We start from the raw sequence: 15656 nt of genomic DNA on the forward strand, positions 1-15656 counted from the left end.
GATCTTAGAAGTACATAACACACACTCTCTCTTAGTAGTTCTAGAAACGGGAAGCCATATCAGTGTATACCTTACAAAGGAAAGAGAATGGAGTTATTGGGCTGATTTAAGTCGTGAAGTCATAGTTTCCTTAATTACTAACTACTTACTACTTGATTTCAACAGATGTTCATCAATATTAGGTATGTCACATCCCAAAGTACTTACTATTAGGATACGCTCGCTTTTGGTTTGTTTCACTAGTTAATAATTAATTACTTCCTGGTTAGTCATATATAAATATCAATATTAGTCTATGTCACTACATAAGTGCCTAAATCAGGGTTATGCTTCAGAGGAGACAAATCTTACGCACGACAATAAAACTAAATAGCAAACATAAAATAACTGAGTAAAGGCATTAAATTATATGAATATCCAACAAATAAAATAGAGGTTGATCTTACAATCATAGCCTAAAAAGATTTAGTTAGTGATGTAGGAGGGTTTTATTAGTAACTTAGTAGTATTTATTATTTCAGCCTAATTTAATTATTTGTTTGTTATATTTTCAGTTTGTTGTTTTTAGGTCCATTATGGTTTGTTATTTCCATATTTAAGCTTAACAATGTAGCCCAGATAACTTTTATTCAAAATAATATTTTAGAGAGTTTTTCTCAATGTTGATTCTGGAACCTTATTTTCACAAGTTTGTCGTTTGCAAACTTGTTTCTTTTCAATCTAGGTTTAGTGTTTGCTAGCATACGCTTACGTACTACGTTAGTTGGTGTCAGAGCTCGTATCTCCTGTTCTTTTCCTAACGTGATCAGTCATGGGAGATCAACCGGTTACGATGGTAGAATTTCACGGTTTAATTGCGGCCGCCAAAGCTCTTGCAGATCAAATGGCGGCATTATACAATACGACGACGGCTCGAACGGCGGCGTTGACAGCTAAGATCGACAACATCAACAACAACAACCGCAACAACATAAATAATCAGAACAGAGATGTGAACCAATTAGGGTTCCACGTGGTGGAAAGAATCGAATTATTGACTCCTATGTTGTCCATTGATTCATTGTTGTTTGATAGCGACAACGCGACGAAATCACAGGTGAATGACATAACCGTCCATGACCAGAACAACAAAAATAATAACTCTACGGATAGTATTCCTTCTAGCGACGAAAATGCATTTGTAGAAAACAAAAAAGATGCAAACTTATCACACATGGCGAATGTTCATATACCAATGCATGTGCCGTGGCATTACAACGTACCTCCATGTATGTATAATCTTCAAAATCCTAGTCAGCAAATGCCTTCATGCCAAGCATATCGTTCTTACCTTCAAAATAATATGCATTGGACTTCAAACATAGGAGTGAATAAAAAACTACGAGCCACTAAAAAAATAAGTCTCATAATAAGAAATGGGCTTAATACATGCTTTGGTCCCTTAACTTATTTTTGAATTTTATTTTGGTCCCTTAATTATAAAATGTCTCAATTTGGTCCCTTATCTTTACTTCCGTCAATCAAATTATTTCCAGGATTTGGGATCAATGACTGGATTTAAAAAACACACATGGTATACAATGGAGACACAAACATATAATAACTTCTTATTGTCTTTCCATATTTTTTTTTTAATTTCCTAAAAATAAAAAATAAAAAATTACAATAATTTTTATCGTGAAACAGCAAAATCAGGGTTCTATTTCATCAACTCAACGACCGTAGAACTTCTCCTCCCACTCTCATTCCTAATTCGAAACAAATCCGGATATTTCGCCACAATCTGAATCAAATAATCATCAGGAAACCCTAAACTATTCTTAATTTCATTGATCTTCATAGCATTCAAACAATTATTCAAAGAAAGCATGAACAATTTGGCGAGACGTTGAACGAAAACAGATTCCAGGGAATCTTTAAGGGATTGTTCTTCATGAACAAGTTCAATCATTCGTTTAGTGAGAAGAACATGATCTTTCTGAAACTGGAAGTAAGAAGGGTATTTGGAAATCCAATTAAAGGCTTTACCTTGAAGATCTAGCGTTTTGAATTTCTTCTGAAGGGTTTGAATTGGAATTTGGTTGTTAGGGTAACGGAGGATAATGTTTTTGATTTGGTTGTTAATTATCCAACCAAAGAAGGAATAGAGTCAGGAAGTTTTTGTAGGTGTTTTTGCATGAATTGGATGGCCATTGAAGAAGAGAGAGTGAGCGAATGAGGAAGAAGATGCAGGAGGGTATGTGCTGCTGCTGCAGGATGAATTGTTGTAATTTTTAATTTTTATTTTTAGGAAATTAGAAAAATATGGAAAGACAATAAAAAGCTATCATATGTTTGTGTCTCCATTGTATACCATGTGTGTTTTTTAAATCCAGCCATTGATCCCAATTCCTGGAAAGTGTTTAACAGATTTTTCAAAAAATTAACGGAGAGGACTAATATGATTGACAGTAGTAAAGATAAGGGACCAAATTGAGATACTTTATAATTAAGGGACCAAAATGAAATTCAAAAATAAGTTAAGGGACCAAAGCATGTATTAAGCCTAAGAAATGATCAGAAGAATATGGTGATAGCCAAACAGCCATACCTTCTCTTTCAATTTCCACTACAGAGTGCCTTACAATTGGATATTTTTATAATGATCAAGGTTCTCTAAATGACAATCCTTTCGTGACGTTTAACATTAGTGATTATCGGTCATGAAGCACGGATACAGACACGGACACCGGACACGACACTGATACGGACACATCGACACGGATAAAATTTTGAAAAAATGACATAATTCAATGTAATCACAAGTGTCGGTGTCGTGTTGGTGTCGGACACCAGGACACACGTTCAATCAGAAGTGTCTGAGCAATGCCGTCATCGGAACCACCTGATGTCACACTCGAATGTCGTCACTTAATCGGCCTCTGTCGGTTACTACCAGAGGTATCACAACAATTCAATATCTATATGTGTTTTAATCATAATGCAGGGGGCAGAGGATATGTGCTTGTTTCTAAAGCTGTTGGTAATGAAATCCCTTCACTACTATATTTCATGAAGAGAGAAAAAAAAAAAAAACATAACCGAAAAACGATGAGAATAAAAATAATTTTTAAAAAAATGGCTTTGCAATGGATTGTGTTGATGAAAATAAAATGAATGTGAAATAAAAGTAAATAATATAGAAGAGTTGCTACAAAAAATATAACATGACAAAAGAGCAAGTAGTGGAACAAAGATAAATTACTACTACTCATTATATTATTGTCTAACCTATCCTATATTATGATGAAAAATTTGAAATGCCCCTTATATATTTATCCCAAAATAGTGTCATTCTAAGCCAATGATCTTAACTCTAGAAGACAAAATTATTATCTTCCTTTAATAAAATAGTACACTTTAGCATCAGTTCTTATTTTGTAATCCTTGAATCACTTTATCCTATCTCTTTATTGTATATGGTCAAATTGTACCTAATGAAACAAATTGCATGTTCTCACTTGTTAAATTATACTGACTAAACAAGTTACATTCTGTCAAGTTTGTTATTAACAACCCTTGTATATAACATCAACTATTCTCTACTCATATCTACAACGAAAGCCTTTTCTTGGTTTAGTTTTAGTACTAAGTGTTAGAGGTGAATTTATTTAGATTTTGTTGATATCTAGTTATTTGGACAATTTATGCTCATTATGGTTGGTTTTATGGGTTGGTTGTTTGTTTGTTGCAAAGTTGTACAAAGATGCAGCCCTGGAGGTATAAACAACATCGTTGTAGGATTGCAAGTACAGGTAGTTGGGTCACCAATGATTGTCAGTATGATGAAAAATAAGGAATTTTTTGCTCCAAATGTGACAGGGGCATAACTTGGATAGAGACAAGACTTGTACTATATAAAAGGACAACGACAATTGTGCTCGTGATTTTCGGATATCAAACCATTAATTGATTTGAATCGTCAATCTTTGAACTCTCGATTTTTATTCGTGGGAAGGGAAAAAATGAGTAAAAACCCTCATCGAGACTTTGGATTCGGGGGTTGGTTACGCGAAGGGAAGGTGCTAGCACCCTAAGCGTCTACGGTATCCCGTAGGAACCTCTTACCTAATTTATCTTTGTGCTAAATTCATTGCTTATTTGAAATTTATTACCTAAAAAATCTAAGTGAAAGAATGGGGGAAGAAGTATGTTTTTGGTTATTTTTACTTGATTTGGAAGGATAAAAATCCTATGCCTACATACCCTTAAAGAAAAGGGATCAAAACCAATGTAGTTCACCTAAAGAATTTCTTTGGTGGGTTAGGTTGATTTTAATTTTTGAAAATAGTTTTAAGAAGAGATAAGAGGCCTCAAGGCATGAGATAAAATAAGGTGAGGTTGGTCAAATTTTAATTACAAAGAAGTCAAGTCTATTATGAATATTAATTCAATTAAGCATTTGATTAAGAAAATAAAAAGGAAAACACTTGGGTTACAAACCAAGGTTTATTAAGAAAATATTTTGGGAGTTTTGCATATTTGATTTTTTTTAGACTAACCTTAAAACTAACGTAACGGAGCAAAAATAAAATAAGCGGTAAATAAAGCGGCATAGTGTCGGTGCGTGTGTTACTACACTATTACATACCCTCCTAGATACATTCTATGGTCTCAAGAGAAATATAATAAGAAATAAAAAAATGCGCAAAATAAATTACATCAATTTCCTAATTATACACACTAAAAAAAAAAAAAAAAATTAATGACAATAAAATGACAAGAAATTAAAATATGCATGAGATGATTCTAAGTAAATAAAAAAATGGCAATTATAAAATAAAAACAGTAAATAAAAAATTAAAACAAACACAATATTTTTGTAAGTTTTTTAGATAATTTTCTTTCAGCAAAGGGGTGCAGAAAGCAAAAACAGAGGTGTAATTAATAAAACTGTAGTGAAATTAAAAAGGAACAACTGGGCTTAAGCAGAAACGGGTCGTGGGCGGGTCGGTTAGACCCGCCCGGTTCGAGGTTATATAAATAGGGTGTAAGACCCATTTCTTTCACTTTCTTCATTCATTTCTCTCTCTTCACTTCTCTAATCTCACGTCTCCCTCTTCTCTGTTCTTCTTTTCATGAGTTTTCCGGCGCGGTGGCCGGTGGTGCACCACCGTGCCGGAGTTTTCAAAACCCTCCTTTTTCAAAAACAATTACATATTATTATATCCTTTTTCGCATAGGTGATAGATCCGGACTTAGATTTCAAAGAAAAGCAACAACACGTTCTAGATCTACATTCAAACAACACGAAAATAAAATACTACCTTTTTTTACCTCGGATTCCGATCTGCTTCTTCTCTAATCTTTGAATTCGCTTCTGTTCATCAAACTCGGTTCTGATACTTGTTGAAACGGAGCGATTGAACCTTTGTTTAAATCGGATCCGTTACTCTTATTGTTGTGGGTTCGGATTCGAGTTTGTAAGTGACGGATTCAAAAGAAAAGGTGATGTTTAAGTGCGAAACTTGATTTATTTGAGGTGCTTATGAACAGATTCGGTTTGAATAAAGTGTTGGTTGAAATCGGTTTGGATTTGAGTGTTTGATTTTGAAATTTTTTGAAAGAGAAAGAAAATTAGGGTTTGATGATTGCGGCTACTGATTGGTGATTCTGTGGTTTCTCGGTTTGCGGCTGTGGAAAATTGTCTGTCTTTTCTGTATTTTGCAGGTTTGCTTTTATAGCATTAGGGTTGGATTGAATAAGGAAATAACTTGCAGAAGTTACTACCGCGTTCCCAGATTTGGAAACAAAAAATTGACCCTGTGAAATTGGCTGAACACGAGGCGTACGGAGGAGAAATGAAAAAAGAAAAAAAGGGACCCTTTGTTGGAATTTTTGGACTTATTAACTTTATTGGACAAAAACTGGAAAATAAACATTTATTAACTATTAAAAAAAAAGTAACTAACTTTAAAATTAAAAATAAAAGATGGAAATTAGATAATGAAATAAAACGAGAGGAAAGTGCCTGCAATCGGAGCAAAAAATGAGGTATTTTAAAATACCTCCCTGCCGAAATTTTCACTGAATCATGAGATCGGCTAGAGTCAAACGACACGCGTCCGTGGGATCCTTGGTCAAAATTTAGGGTATGACAGATGCCCCTATTTAAGTTTCTCCGTCACAGGGATTTACAAATATCAACTTTAGAATCCATGGGTGGGAGAGACTTAAATATTAAGTACGCTAATTTTGACCAATTGAAATGCTAAGAATGCCATGCTCATGACTGTAATAATATGAATACTTACGATGCACTTACGAATGCAAGGATAGTGAACACCTACTGACTGGGGGACATACAGATAAATATTATTGGGGAGGAAAACCATTTACCATTATGCGGAGAGAAAAATTGTCTATTACCCTTACTAAGGTAAAGACCGACATACGGAAGAAAATACTGTCGATTACCTCAACACGGGTAACGACCAACTTACAAAAAGGAAATACCGTCAGTTACCTCAACACGGGTAACGACCGAAATACGAAAAATAAATACCGTCAGTTACCTCAACTCGGATAACGACCAACTTATGAAAAGGAAATACCGTCAGTTACCTCAACACGGGTAACGACCGAAATACGAAAAATAAATACCGTCAGTTACCTCAACTCGGATAACGACCAACTTATGAAAAGGAAATACCGTCAGTTACCCCAACTCGGGTAACGACCAACATACGATAAGAAAAGGAAAAACCGTCAGTTACCTCAATTCGGATAACGACCAACTTACGAAAAGGAAAGGAAATACCGTCAGTTACCTCAACACGGGTAACGACCAACATACGAAAAATAAATACCGTCAGTTACCTCAACTCGGATAACGACCAACATACGAAAAATAAATACCGTCAGTTACCTCAACTCGGGTAACGACCAACATAATAAAAGTCAACTGCTACCAGTACGAGGATAGCTTACAAAAGTTACTGGGGAGCTAAACTGAATTGACACAAAGATTGCTCGGAGGGACCTGCCACTTGAAATAAGCTTTAACTGGTGACAACCTTGAATTAAACACATTGGGGAAGATACTTTTTACGGGACACACTGAAATAAGACACCTGGTAATAATGCAACCATACATGAATGATATTTGTATGCGTGCTATCTATGCATGAATGAATGAATATGTATGAGACACATATGACAATACAATGGCAAGATTTTTGAGGGGTGATTGGGCAGGTCCAGAACGGAAATGGCCCGGTACCATAGTACAAACAACCCGGTAATCTTCATCAGGGCACAACCCTTTAAGCAAAACACTGATGGGGCAATGAACCAATAGTCAGACCACTAGACGAAGTCGCCATTTCTGGATTGAACTGGAGTACTTTCACAAGCTCATGCTTCAAATAGTCATTGCTTTTCCTTTGGTATACTTTGAAATCCCTAACTTTTGCCTGGACTGCCCTTTCGGGTTTTCAATCCACCGGGATGCTCTTTTTTGCCTAAGCCGCCCTTTCGGGTTTTCAACTTAGCGAGTTCATTTTTTTTCTTTTTTTTTTTTTTTTTTTTTTTTTTATATTTTTTTAGCAATGACCATACCCGTGCTTTTGAATCGAACATTGACACATGTTTCTACGATACGTGAATTAAAGATAAAATGTTTGTCAATTTTGCTTTTTCCAAAAGAAAACATAAAGATTTTTTTTAAAAGGAATTTTCAAAGTTTTTACCTCAAGTATTAACAGTAAAAATGGAAGAGAACTTGCACATAGAATAAATAGGAACTTCAAATAAAAGGCACGGGCTCAAATTGATTTAAAATAAATGGTAACCAACCAAAGGTATGGCACCACAGATCACAAAGTTTGGAACATGGTAATTAATATGGGGAAGGTACATTGAACACAATAACCATCATACTTCCTACCAACTTTGGATTCCACTATTTCGATTGCTTCAATATCGAAGATCTTTTGACGGCTTAGGTGCCCCAAGTGAGTGATGCTTCATCTGATGCAGTTACTTGTCATAATCCTTAAATTTTGCATAGATCGCCCTTGCGGGTTTTCAATCTATCAGGATATATATATATATATATATTTTTTTTTTTTTTTTTTTTTTTTGTCTCTAATTTTTGCCTGGACCGCCCTTTCGGGTTTTCAGTCCACCGAGACGCTCATTTTTGGTTTAGGCCGCCCTTTCGGGTTTTCAACCTACCGAGCTGTTCTTTTATAAACATTTAGACAAAGTATTTCTTGACTGCATCAGAATTCACAGGACGAGGTAAATCCTCTCCATCCATGGTTGTAAGAATTAAAGCACCACCAGAGAAAGCTCTCTTCACTACATAGGGACCTTCGTAATTAGGTGTCCACTTGCCCCTAGGGTCTGGTTGAAAAGACTTGATACTCTTGACTACTAGGTCTCCTTCTTTAAATTCACGGGGACGAACCTTCTTATCAAATGCTTGTTTCATCCTTGTCTGATATAGTTGTCCGTGACACAAAGCAGCCATGCGCTTCTCCTCAATCAAATTCAACTGATCGTACCTATTCTGATACCATTCAGCCTCTGACAACTCAGCTTCCATCAAGACTCTCAAAGACGGGATTTCAACTTCTACAGGAAGTATCGCTTCCGTACCATACACCAAGGAAAAAGGGGTTGCCCCTGTTGAAGTACGCACTGAAGTACGGTAACCATACAAAGCATAGGGTAACATCTCATGCCAGTCCTTATAGGTGACCACCATCTTCTGCACAATTTTCTTGATATTCTTGTTTGCAGCTTCGACCGCACCATTCATCTGGGGTCTATAAGGAGAAGAGTTATGATGCTCAATCTTGAAATCATCACATAATTCCTTCATCATCTTATTGTTCAAATTCGTACCATTATCCGTGATAATCTTGTTAGGGACACCATAGCGACATATGATATTGTTCTTGATAAACCGGACCACCACCTGCTTGGTCACATTGGCATAAGAAGCCGCTTCAACCCACTTGGTGAAGTAGTCAATGGCCACTAGTATGAAACGATGTCCATTGGAAGCTTTTGGTTCGATCCGACCAATCATATCAATGCCCCACATAGAGAACGGCCACGGAGACGAGATAACGTTGAGCATAGACGGTGGTACATGAATCTTATCTGCATAAATCTGGCACTTGTGACATTTCTTGGCATAGTGATGGCAATCAGCATGCATTGTTATCCAGTAGTAGCCTGCCCTCAATGCTTTCTTAGCCATTGAATATCCACTAGAATGGGTCCCAAATGAGCCTTCATGTATCTCATGCATTAATAAATCTGCTTCTCGTCGGTCCACACATCGGAGCAAAACTGAATCAAAGTTCCTTTTGTACAAAACATCTCCACTTAGAAAGAAGTTACCAGACAATCTTCTTAAAGTTCTCTTATCTTTACGGGATGCCCCAGGAGGGTACTCTTGAGTTTGAAGAAACACCTTAATATCATGAAACCACGGCTTATCATCGAAAACTGCTTCGGCTGCAAACACATAAGCAGGCCTATCAAGGAATTTGACACTGATCAGCGGCACGTCATTGCCATGATTCACTTTGATCATTGAAGATAAAGTAGCTAGGGCATCTGCCATTTGATTCTCATCCCGAGGAATGTGGTGCAGTTCCACCTTGTTGAAGAAAGTCAACAAACGTCTTGCATAGTCTCTGTAAGGTACCAAACCATCATGGTGAGTTTCCCATTTTCCTTTGATCTGGTTAATCACAAGAGCTGAATCTCCATATATGTCAATATTTTTGATCCTCAAGTCAATGGCTTCTTCAATACCCATGATGCAAGCTTCATATTCTGCAATGTTGTTCGTGCAATCAAACCGGAGTCTTGCAGTGAAAGGAATGTGAGTACCCTTTGGAGTAAGGATAACCGCCCCTATTCCATTACCATAGACATTAACGGCCCCATCAAATATCAAACCCCACTTAGAGTCTGGATCAGGACCTTCACCAAACAATGGTTCGTCACAATCTTTCATCTTCAAATACATGATCTCTTCATCTGGGAAATCAAACTTGATAGGCTGATAATCTTCAATTGGTTGATGAGCTAAATGGTCAGCAAGAATACTACCTTTGATGGCTTTCTGAGTGCGGTAGACAATGTCATACTCGGACAATAACATCTGCCAACGAGCAATTCTTCCTGTTAAAGCCGGCTTCTCAAAAATGTACTTGATCGGATCCATTTTGGATATCAACCAAGTAGTGTGATTAACCATATAGTGACGAAGACGCTTAGCAGCCCATGCCAAAGCGCAACAGGTTTTCTCAAGCATAGAATATCGGGACTCACAATCAGTAAACTTCTTACTCAAGTAGTAAATGGTGTGCTCTTTCTTTCCAGTCTCGTCTTGTTGACCCAACACACAGCCCATAGAATCTTCTAACACAGTCAAATACATGATCAAAGGCCTCCCTTCGACCGGAGGGACAAGAATCGGAGGTTCTAACAAATACCCTTTGATGCTGTCAAAAGCTTTCTGGCAATCTTCCGTCCAAACAATCCCTTGATCTTTACGGAGTAACTTGAATATCGGCCCACATGTGGCAGTCATATGAGAGATGAATCTGGAGATGTAGTTCAGTCTTCCTAGAAAACCTCTAACTTGTTTCTCTGTCTTTGGAGCAGGCATTTCCCTGATAGCTTTGACTTTGTCGGGATCCACTTCAATACCCTTCTGGCTGACAATAAAACCCAAGAGCTTGCCGGATCTAACACCGAAGGTACACTTGTTAGGATTCAAACGGAGTTTGTACTTTCTCAACCGTTGAAACATCTTCGACAAATACTCAACATGTTCTTCTTCAGTGCCTGATTTGACGATCATGTCATCCACATACACTTCAATCTCTTTATGTATCATATCATGGAATATTTTAGTCATGCCTCTCTGGTAAGTGGCACCAGCATTTATCAACCCAAACGGCATTACTAAGTAGCAGAACGCGCCCCAAGGCGTGATGAACGACGTCTTTTCTCTATCTTCTGGAGCCATCTTGATCTGGTTATACCCGGAGAATCCATCCATGAAGGAGAATACCTTGCATCTAGCAGTACTATCAACCAATACATCAATGTGAGGTAAAGGGAAATCATCCTTCGGACTAGCTTTGTTCAAATCCCGATAGTCAACACACATTCTGACCTTACCATCTTTCTTTGGAACGGGCACTATGTTGGCCAACCATTGAGGATATTCAGAGGTAATCAAGAAACCTGCATCAATTTGCTTTCGCACTTCCTCTTTGATCTTGAGAGCCATATCTGGATGAGATCTTCTTAACTTCTGCTTGACTGGAGGACACTCGGGCTTCAAAGGCAAACGGTGTTCCACAACATCATGGTCTAACCCCGGCATGTCTTTGTAGGACCATGCAAATATATCATCATACTCTCTGAGAAGCTCAATTATCTTTTTCTTGACAGACGCCTCCAACGACGCTCCAATCTTAATTTCTTTTTTATCATCCTCAGTGCCCAGGTTGATTAACTCTATTTCTTCCTTGTGAGGCTGAAAGGCTTTTCTTTCTTGCTCTAACATCCATCGGAGCTCATCGGGAATCTCTTCATCCTCTTCTACCCAAGCTTCGTAAACTGGGAACTCAAAGTTGGAAGGCAGCATAGGGTCACTATGTTCAACGGGCTCATGTATGTTCAGTCTGCATATGATTCATGATTGATTTTTTAGCAAAAGAGTGAATGCAGACCTTTGAAATTGATATTTTTTTTTTAAAAGAAAAAGAGAACAAGTTTTTTGGTTTTTTGTATTACCATTTTTCCAGAAAAAGCACTAAAATAAAATAACGGCCGTGACAGAAACGACAATTTTCATTAATACTGAAAATAAACTCAAAGCAAAAACAAACCCTACAAGATTTCACCTTCGTCTGGGGTAGGACGAAAGGAGTTTTCTTAAAAAAGCAACAAAAAAGACAAACACATTACTTAGAAAGAGGTATCGCAGAAGGGATGTCAACAGCAATCCAATTGCAGCAGTTTCCACCCGGAGTCACAAAGTCAGGTGCCACCTCTTCTGATTGATCTTCCAAGATTGCATTAGTTTCAGGTGGCGCATTAATGAATCCAGCACTGTGAAAAGTACCTCTAGTTGGGTCGAACATCACTTGATTATTGCTGGAGAAACCCAGACCTTCCTTGCGCTTGTTCTCAGGCAACTGTACTAACTTCCCCCAACCTTCTGCTTTTCCTTCTTGAATTACTCTCTGAGCATCCTTTAGAGAGGCCATGCATGTTTCACCTCTTGTAGTACCGCTTTCGACCGAAAGCCCTTGGAATGACGTTCCATCCGGACTTTCACCACCAATGAAGGAAAAAGACGACAAATGGCTAACCAAAAAAGCTGATTCCCCACTTACTGTAACAAGTTTTCCACGACTCACAAACTTTAACTTTTGATGAAGGGTGGATGTTACTGCCCCGGCTTCATGAATCCACGGTCTACCAAGTAAACAGCTGTAGGAAGCTTGAATATCCATTATCTGGAATGTAACTTTAAACTCTTGGGGCCCAACAGTGATAGGTAAATCTACTTCTCCCCATACCGTCTTCCTGGATCCATCAAATGCCCTTACTGATACACAACTAGGCCTAATGAATCCATCTGAATATGTCAATTTATCAAAGGTCGTCTTTGCCATCACATTGAGGGAAGAACCGGTATCTATCAAGACATTGGACAAAGAATCTGTTTTGCACATAACAGAGATATGCAAGGCCATATTATGGTTCTTCCCCTCCACTGGGAGGTCTTCATCACTGAAACTCAGATTGTTGCATGCCGTCACATTTCCAACAATGCTCCCAAATTGACCCAAAGTCACATCATGGTCTACGTAGGCTTGATTCAACACTTTCATCAATGCATCCCTATGAGCATCAGAGCTTGTCAATAGTGACATGATAGAAATCTTTGATGGAGTCTGCAATAACTGATCCACTATCTTATAATCACTTTTCTTGATCAGCTTCAAAATCTCATCATTATCAGTTTCACCAGGTTGAACCATACTCTTACCCTTGCTAGGATCTGGTATTGGCACTGACTCTATCACCGGAGCTTTCTTCTTTGCTTGCACAACTGCCGGAAGGATGCGTCCACTTCTCAGAATTTGACTATTCTCTGCAATGTTACTCACGGAAGTTGAGGGACTCCAGGATATTTCTTTACCATTCTCTATGCTTGTAGGTTCATAATTATACGGCATGGCGTTTTGAGAGAAAAACGGCTTGGGTCTCGGCACACAAATTACCAGAGGAGCGACAGCTGGCTTGGAACTGTCCTTGAACACCGGAGTAACACCATCAATTGGTTTCGCACTATCCTTGAACACAGGGATTACAACACAGACACTCTTCTCTTCCCTTGTGACAACCAGCTCTTCCCGATCCATTAGCCCTTGCACATCATCTTGAACTTGCGCGCAACCGCGGGGATCCACAGAACATACCTCACAACTATTATGATTATGGCTAAACATAGCTGCCTCACACATCTTCACATGTAATGGAACCAACGGAGTTTTGATATCCTGAGAGCGAGTGACAAGACCCCCTTCTTGATAATCTTCAACCATGTTAACAGTAGGCCCATGGGGTGGCAGAGGATGGTCTGGAGCAGCAGGGTTCGGGTCAGTGAAGGATAAATCTTTGTTGTGAATCAACTTTTGAACTGCCTCTTTAAGGGGGTAACAGTGTTCAATGTCGTGTCCTGGTGCCCCTTGATGGAAGGCACAATTTCGATCAGCACGGAACCAAGGGGGTAAAGGGTTCTGCACACGAGGAGGTGGTAGGGTCTGAACAAGACCTCGGGCAAGCAAGGAAGGTAACAAGGCTTCATATGTCATGGGGATAGGGGGAAATTGGTTTCTTTGAGGGCGAGTATGTTGTTGTTGAGCTCGAGGGCGAGGCTGTTGTTGTTGAGGTGGTGGGGGATAGTATGGTTGTTGATAAAACGGTTGGGGTTGATAAGGTTGTGGTTGATATAGTGGTGGATAATATGGATGGGGTGCTTGAGGCCTTTGTAGTTGATAGTTTGGATTTTGTGGAGTTAGGGTAGGTGGTGGAATGTTAGCAACATACGGGTAGCTAGGGTATATAGGCTGGGATCCGCCATGGGCCACCATACCAACCTCTTGAGCGTTCTTCTTTGAGGACCCATTTCCGAACTTCCTATTACCATTAGATGAACCACCTGAAGAAGCACCATCTTTACTCACACGTCCCTTACGGACCCAATCTTCAATGCGCACACCCATATCTACCATATCAGTAAACTTTTGTGAGGCACAACCAAGCATCTTCTCTGAGTAGAAAGGGCTCAGAGTCTCATAGAATAGATCGGACACTTCTCTTTCATCCAGAGGCGGACGGATTTGAGCAGACTTTTGAATGAAGCGTTGAGCGTATTCCTTGAAAGATTCCTTATCACCCTGAGTCATAGATTGCAGTTCTTTCCGGTTAGGTGCCAGATAAGAGTTATACTTGTACTGTTGGATGAAAGCATTGGCCAATTCCTCAAAGGTTGTGATGCCCTTCAAATTCATATACCATGTGTGTGCGGGACCAGTCAAACTGTCCTGGAAACAGTGAATAAGCAGAGGCTCATTATTCTTGTGAGCTACCATCTTCCTGACATATGTGACTAAGTGCATCTCAGGGCAAGTATCCCCTGTGTACTTTTCAAAGATCGGCATTTTAAACTTATGAGGTATCACCACATCTGGAACCAAGCAGAGGTCATTCACATTCTGACTGAACATTTCTTTACCACGGATAGTCTTTAACTCTTTGTGCACCGCCTCAAACCTTTCTTCCAAGTTTCCTACCCTATCATCACCAGCCACACTATTAGAGTGATAAACCTGTTCTACTTCTTGATGACCAGCATGAACGAGGGGTCCAGCATAGGTCATAGTGGCCTGAGGAAAAGGCTGGCCGGACTGATAAAACGGTGTTTGTTGATGTCCAAAAGGGAACTGCATTTCTGGTGCATTATGACGAACACCTTCATTATTTGCGAGTGGCATGCCCCACGGATAGCCTGGCGGCATATGATACTGAGGAGGAATAGAAGAACCAAGAGAGCCAGTAGGACGAAACCCTGAACTATACATATTTGTCATATCACCAGAGGAAAACTGATTCACCAAGGGCTGTGTAGTACTAATAGTTGCAGTAGAACCCGCAGGCTGAGAGACTTCAACATCTCCCTGAACAGTCTGAACAATTTTTGCTTGAGAGGCTTGTGCCTGTGCGGCCATCATGTCCATCATCATTGCAGTTATCTTTTCCATACCTTCTTTGAGGCTACTAACCTCCTCCCTAAGATCATTGTTCGTTTGTTCAGCAGCTGCCATTTTCTTCTTGATGTATGCTCGGGTATGATGAACACGGGTAGGTTTGTACTGAATACGCCGGGCCACCTTTGCTTTTCTCCTGAGGCAGAAATGAGGAAAGTATGAGACTTGGCTTTGACACTTTTTATGAATGCAATATGATGCATGATATGCTATATGCCAGAATATGCAATTTTTATATATATATTTTTTTTATCGAAGGACCTATAGAAGCAATTTTGTAAACATATCAAC

At 38.9% G+C, this 15656-nt stretch overlaps 1 protein-coding gene across 1 annotated transcript in view; it reads right to left on the minus strand.

Moving 5' to 3' along the window:
* Nucleotides 1-15422, minus strand: part of LOC112416454 (uncharacterized) — a 32055-nt gene extending 16633 nt beyond the window's left edge. Inside the window, exons 1-2 of the mRNA XM_024770281.2 lie at nucleotides 11992-15422; nucleotides 8248-11705 (exon numbers count right to left, since the gene is read on the minus strand). Of these exons, the coding sequence (XP_024626049.2) occupies nucleotides 8248-11705; nucleotides 11992-15422 (6889 nt within the window). The remainder of the gene's footprint in view (nucleotides 1-8247; nucleotides 11706-11991) is intronic.
* Between the last annotated feature and the right edge of the window lie 234 nt (nucleotides 15423-15656).

The sequence above is a fragment of the Medicago truncatula genome, chromosome 7 (genome assembly GCF_003473485.1).
Source record: "Medicago truncatula cultivar Jemalong A17 chromosome 7, MtrunA17r5.0-ANR, whole genome shotgun sequence".
NCBI lineage: Eukaryota > Viridiplantae > Streptophyta > Magnoliopsida > Fabales > Fabaceae > Medicago > Medicago truncatula.